Here is a 6,766-nt window from a genome sequence, read left to right on the forward strand (position 1 = left end):
GCGTGATTTTACGTTGCGGGGTCCGAGATGCGAACCGCGGTCGACTACGTGGGAGTCCAGTGACATAGCCATTATGCTAACTGCTGGTCCCAGTGGAAATATTTTTTATTGACCCTTTCCAAAGTATTCTTTATGTTGTAGCTGGAAACAGAATATATTTAAACATATGCTTATTGAAAAAGCACCCTTTGCTTATTTCTAAATCTCTGAATTAAAAATACTGACTTTTAGAACCAGCAGTTAGCGTAATGGCTATGTCGCTGGACTCCCATGTAGTTGACCACAGTTCGAGTCCCGGACCCGGTGGCTTAAATTCACGCTGGGCGCGTGTGCGTGCGTGTCCAAGATCTCGAGAGGAGAATGGAGGAGAAGGGATTGAGGCATGGCTATTCCCCCTGGGGGGGGGGGGTAATTTCTTGCTTTCTGTCTCTCTCTGTCTTTCTGGCGAGCCCATGTGCCCTGTGGCAACAATCTCTCTGAAAAAAAAACAATACTGACTTTCATATTTAAATAAAAATAATAAAATATTCAACTTATACATAATGTTCAGAGATAAATATTTAAGCATTTTATTTTTTAAAAGTTTTAATTAAACCTTTTTTTTTTTTTTAAAGGATTTTTGCCTTAGAGTGTGTGAGCTTGCTGGAGAGTGACAGTAAGAAGGAAAGTGAGAAATCACCACAATCTCTTCTTCTCCATTCTCCTTCTGGGAATTTGGGCATGCACACATATGTGCCGGGTGTGACTCTCAAGCCGCCAGATCTGGGACTTGAACTGCAGTCAGCCAGCTGCCCTAACAACCATGCCACCTGTTGGCCCTAATATTTAACCATTTTAAAAGCTCTTTTCCCCAAAGAAAGCTCACTTAATCAGTCCATATTTAGTGATATCAGTGATACCTCCCCCAACACACACACACTATTGCTGTGTTAATTAATAGGACAGTGGGAGTACAGCAAAACTCACACTCTGTGGAGCTCACATTTTATTGGGAGGAGATGGACAAGCAGATCAGTAAGTGCAATGTCTGTCAGCAAGTGCACAGTGCCCTGGAGAAAAGTAATGCAGGGGAGAATGGGAGTGCTGGGACAAGGGTGGGAAGAGAGAGGAATGGCTACAACTTGGAGTAGGTGAGCCAGGGAGGGCATTATAGCAGGAGGCGGGGAAACCAGCCATTTGGATATCTGAGGGGTGAGGATTCCAGGCCAAGACTATACCAAGAGCAGAGTCCCTGAAGTGAGAGACTGCCTGGACTGTGAGGAAAAGTAAAGCAATCTGTGTGGCTGGAGGAAAGTAAAGCAAAGCGAAGGGGAGAGGGGAGGAGAGAAGGTCAGGAGGCACCAGAGCAGCCAGGAAGAGCCTCCCAAGTCCTTGCAAGGACTTGGGCTTTTTCCCCAGGTGCCGTGGGAAGGTAGTGGAGAGTTTTCAGTAGAAAAATGTCATGATCTCACTTTTGTGTTAGCAGGATCCCTCTTGCTGATATGGAGAATAGCTAGTTGGTAAGAGTATTGCAGGAGAGATAGGCAAGAAATGATGGAGCTTGAACCAGAGTGGTAGCAGTAGAAATATTAGGGAATCATTGGAGCCAACTCCATGGCATGTTGGCTATGCACTGCTCAGAGGAGGCTGGACCCTACATGGTGACTGTAGTTCGAATCTCCCACCCAGTCAGTCTGAAACTTGCCGTGCTCATGTGTGAGTGCCTGGGATCCTGATGGGCTGGAGGACAGGAGGACAGGCAAGACCAGACATGTGGGGGGTGTTCCTCTCTCTCTCTCTTTATATTTCTTTCCCTCTTATGGAGCACATGTGCTCTATCATGAATTTAAAAAAAAGAAATTATTAGATTCTGTATATATTTTGAAGGTCAGCATTCACAGAGTCTGTTGATGATTTGGACATAGAGTGTAATATTATGGGAGAGAAGTCAAAGGTGCTCTAAGGACTTAGGGACGCACATTTAGAAGGACAGAATTGTCATTTTTAGGGACAAAGAAGATGATAGGAAGAACAGTTTAGGATGGGATGAGATTAGAATATGCTGACTTTGAAGTGGCCTTTAGAAAACAAACAAACAAAAAACCTACAGAACTCCCTAGTAAGTGAAAAGACCTAGGATATAACCTAGTTAAGTCTCAGGTGTGTTATTAGTGAGCTGCAGGACCATAACTGTTCATGAGTAATTACTTTATTCCTGTGGCCTTCAACTTCTTCCTCTGTAAATAATTAGACCGAATTTATTAAAATCCCTTCTAATTCTGGTTTATTTTGGTCCTTCAGTGGTTTTCAAAGATAATGCCTTTTCAGATTACAACTCAACTGCACTGTATACGATGAAATTTGTTGGGATGATGATACTGATATTAGCATATAGTTAATGTTTATTGTGAAGTTTGGTGCTTGAATCTTCATTTTAAAATGTGTGTGTGTGTGTGTGTGTGTGTGTGTGTTGGGGAGGGGGGTGGAGAGATCTTGATTGTTTGAGACTTTCACACCTTTAAATAGCAGAGGATGTCATTTTCCCCCAAGGAATTCAACATGCTTTATAGGTATTGTAATAAAATTACATTTTAGTCTAACAAACTTTTTTAGAAGTGTCTGGTACCTGGTAGGTACTAATTACATGTTTGTAGAAAGAATAGATCAACTAGTAGGCTAAAATGCTATAATTAATTTTACATAAGGTATCTTTGAGGGCATGTGTTACTTGTGATTTAATGCCTTCTTTAAAACTCCTGCCATCTCATTTGTTTATACAATCTCTCTTAAATGAGTGGCGTGGGAAAAAGCTAATCAATTTGCGTAAGTCATCACCGACTTGGTAAAAGCAAATCTGCTCTAGCGCTGTGTTTCTCAAACGCATTGCCAGGAGTCTGTGTTCTACTGTTCTGAAGAGCAGTTCAGCAGCCATCTGTTATGTCTGGGTATGTTGGTGTTCATATCTGGAGCTGAGATACCTGCAGAGTTTTACGGAGTGGTGTGGGCACACTGAACAGCAGCTATTGCTGTCTAAAATAGTTTATGCGTTAAGTAGCCAGAATGCCTTAGACAATCTCTTTGTATAGTTTGTTGTTTGCTTCTCCAAAGTAGAGGTTGATCAGCCATAGAGATCTTTTGAAGTTAATGTTGGGCAAAGATGATGAACTTCATTTCATTTTATATTTCCAACCCAGCTCCAGATATGCTTCTGAGCACCTCAGCAGTGAAAACAACCTTGTGTTTCACCCACTGTCTCCGCTTAGTTGAACACGTGCCCAGTTCACTTGCATAGGCAGGGACATAGACCGGAAGATGTATTTGTTTTAAACTATGCCGACCAATTTTTATTTTAAATATTTAAACTATACAGAAAAGGTGGAAGAATAGCATAATGCCACTCAGACAGTCTTTGAGAGCGATTCACCTTTTTTGTTGCTGCAGTTACTCATTTGCCTTTTCTTTTTCTCGCTTCCCACCCTATCTCTCTTTCATCATCATAAGGTTTTAATGGGGCCATATTCGCTGGTAGCAACTTACCACCTATCAAAGAGCAGATTGTGTGCTTCTTACCCCTGGTGGTCCACTGCACTGGGCACCTTACACTATGCCAGGTCAGAATAGCATTGCAAGAATAGCCAAACCGACCATGTATCATTGCCAATCTGATAAAAAATTTAAAAATAAATAAATAAATAAATAAAGTTTGCTTTGCAAGACAGGTCTATCTTAATTTCCTTTTTTGACTTGTGACTCATGATCAACAACTTTTGACTCATGGGCAACAAAATCAACCACCCAGAGAAGTAAGTGGTTCATACCAGGATGCAGTACCTAATTAGTAGAAAATAGGCTTCAGTTCAAAATTAAAAACTTAAGTTCAGTAATCATACAATTCATAGTTGTGTTCTTTTCTCAGGGGTCAGACATCAGAAGTTCTTTGGCTGTTTACATCCTGTTCTTGGGTTTCCATTTCACGCAGTTATCTAGATTTGAATTTGATGCCAATTGCAGACACTATCCCTCTTGAGAGCTAAAAAACACACAGTTTATTATTTGGTTCAAAGCTGCTGCAGTTTTTCTGAGGGATTTATTGTGCAGATCTTGTCAAAGCAATACTGTTTACCCACCATTTGTATACAGGAGTACAACAGCATACTGTGGTCAGGACTACAGGACAAACATTGTATCAAGTTAGGTAAGCCCAGTGATGTAAATATGGGATAATTTACACAACTTCCAGAAAAACAAGATTTATTAATCCACTAGTATTTAAAGGCTTCGTTTTTAAATAATTACCATTTCACCTTGCAGATTTCAAAGGATTTTTGATCAGGATACAAATCAAGAGGCCATTTTTGAACACATTGCCAAACCAGTTGCTGAGAGGTAGGATTTTCCCCTATTTTGCTCAGTGGGTTACTGGTTTTTCATCCTGTCTTCAATTTTCAAATAATTGTGGTGATGCACTTCAGTATCAATTATGCACTCAGGCTACATGGCATGTCATGAGGATAGCATTAATAATTTCTTTTCATACAGACATTTATATTTGGATTTTGAATCTCAAGACAAACCTGTGAGATATGACAGAATAGCAATTATTGCTCCCATTTAAAAAGAAACAGATACTGAGGGTCGTAGAAAATACGTGTCACTGCTCAAGGTTGTGTGGCTAGTGGTAGCAGAGTCATAGAAGGTTTTCTGGTTAAGTCCAGTGCTCTTTCCTCGGTATACAATTTTCACCTGGGGTTAGATGGAGTAAGGATAAAGTATGGAAGGCCTAATGACGGATGGCCCTGCCCAGCCTCAACATCATGTCAGTGTTTTGTCCTTAGTTTCTAGGTCTGTTTACATCATCGTATCCAGATAGTTCCAGGCGGCTGCTTCTGGAACCAAGCTTACATCAGAATACTGGACAAATCGGCATCATAGTTTACAAACATACATGGACAAAGTCTCTTTGGGAGTAGACAGGCCTTTTGATAAGCACACTGTCCTCTTATAAGAAATCTATATAAGAAATTACTACTAATAAGTTGGCTTTCTGAACCTAAAGTCATTTGGGTGATTTTAATGACCTGACAATTCCCAGATATGTGCTTCTTTCAATTAAAATGAAAAATACATCTGCTAAATGCACCTAATTTTCAAATCCACTAATTAGTATACCCTGTCTAATGGACATTGCGGGAAACACATTGCCACACTCTGTCTCTCAAACTCCTGTTCTATGAATTTTATTCAAACTGATCCCTTGTCTTCCGAAAAAATAGTCCTTTGCTGGGTGAAATACAAACAAGTAGGCTTAAACTATGTTATTTGTAATCACAGTTCAATAACACCTCTTTAGATTAAAGTGAGGCCTCCTCGATTAGATGTCAGACGTTTCTAATTTCCCTTCCTTCCTTTTGGTAATCATTTCAGTTACATTATTTTTCAGATAGTTATTCTCATGTGTTTTATTTGGAAACTTCCTAAAATAATTCAGGAGAGAACCTTGGCTTCTGTTTCAGGCACACTGGGTTTTCCTTCCAGTGTGGTCTCTCCCATCTCTAACCCACTGCCAGCTACTGCTCCTTTCCTCAACTTTCCTTTATAGAAAATTGATTTGAAATGGTTGACTCTATTCACTACAGCAGTTTCCCTCTCTTGTCAGGTTTGGTTCCCCACTGATCCAGTGGGATTATTGTTGTCAAAGTTAGCTGTGGCTTCTGTTTGCTAAACTTAATAACAGTCCTATCTCTGTCCTCATGTATTTTGATACTGGTCATTTTGACCCAGTGGGCTACTCCATCCCCCTGAGAATGGGTTCTTCACTTGTCACATTGTCCTGGTTTTTCATACCTCACTTCTTCTCAGTTAATTTACTTAACCTTAATTGTATGCAATAACCATTCACTCTTGCTATTCCCTCTGCCTGGATTTCCTTTCCTCAGAAATCTGCATGGTTGCACCCTCAACAGCTTGAAGACATGGCTCATATGCCACTTCCTCAATAAGGCTTTTCTTCACTACCCAATTTAAAATTGCACCTGTTACTCCTCCCCATTTTGCCTTATTTCTTTTAGAACTTTTCACCATCAGACATATGAAGGGGGTTTTTAAAAAAGTTCATGCACATTAAAAAAACTGCATGGATTTCAAAATATTTTTGCGCCAAAATAAACTCCTACTTTAATTCTATTTTGCCATGAAATTTATTATTTTTATTTTTCTTGCATGTTCCTAAGATAGAAAAAGGAAGATACATATAGGAAAAAACAAACAAACAAACAAACACACCCTCTTATTGGGGTATGTCACAACACAATTCTATTTCCTTTCCTTTCTTTTTCCCACCTGTCAAGATTTGGGGCTTACACACACACACACACACACACACATGCCTTCCATGTTTTTTGAGTTGCTGTGGTTGGTATTTGAACTCGGTTGATCACATAGGATCCAGTTTTCATGCACAATACTTAACCTGTGCTATAGGACCAGTCCTTCATGAACTTTTTTTTTTTAATTTTTTTTTATTTATTAATTCACTTTACACCATCACAACACACAAATTAATTTTCCATCCAAAATACACTGTGCATTGTCTCAATCAAGTACATCCACATACATGTTCTCAGCAAATAATTTTCCAATTCTTACGTCCTGCATACCTTGCCCTTTGTCTTGCCATCCCTGATTCCCCATCCCCCACCCTCTGCTAGGTCCCACCTTCCCCCCCCTTTTTCCCTGGCATCCATGGTTGCCCCTCATACCTTCCTCCCCCCCCCTTCCATCTTTCTGC

At 40.1% G+C, this 6,766-nt stretch overlaps 1 protein-coding gene across 2 annotated transcripts in view; it reads left to right on the forward strand.

The window, feature by feature from the left end:
• The window catches only part of KIF6 (kinesin family member 6), a 485,408-nt gene that overhangs the window by 8,252 nt on the left and 470,390 nt on the right, over positions 1-6,766 (forward strand). The window contains exon 3 of one of the 2 annotated variants that reach the window (XM_006148609.2): positions 4,291-4,365. The exons of the other annotated variant lie outside the window; for it this stretch is intronic. Coding sequence (XP_006148671.1) covers positions 4,291-4,365 — 75 coding nt within the window. The remainder of the gene's footprint in view (positions 1-4,290; positions 4,366-6,766) is intronic. 2 annotated transcript variants of the gene reach the window in all.

Source organism: Tupaia chinensis, unplaced genomic scaffold, assembly GCF_000334495.1.
Source record: "Tupaia chinensis unplaced genomic scaffold, TupChi_1.0 Scaffold000238_1, whole genome shotgun sequence".
Lineage (NCBI taxonomy): Eukaryota > Metazoa > Chordata > Mammalia > Scandentia > Tupaiidae > Tupaia > Tupaia belangeri.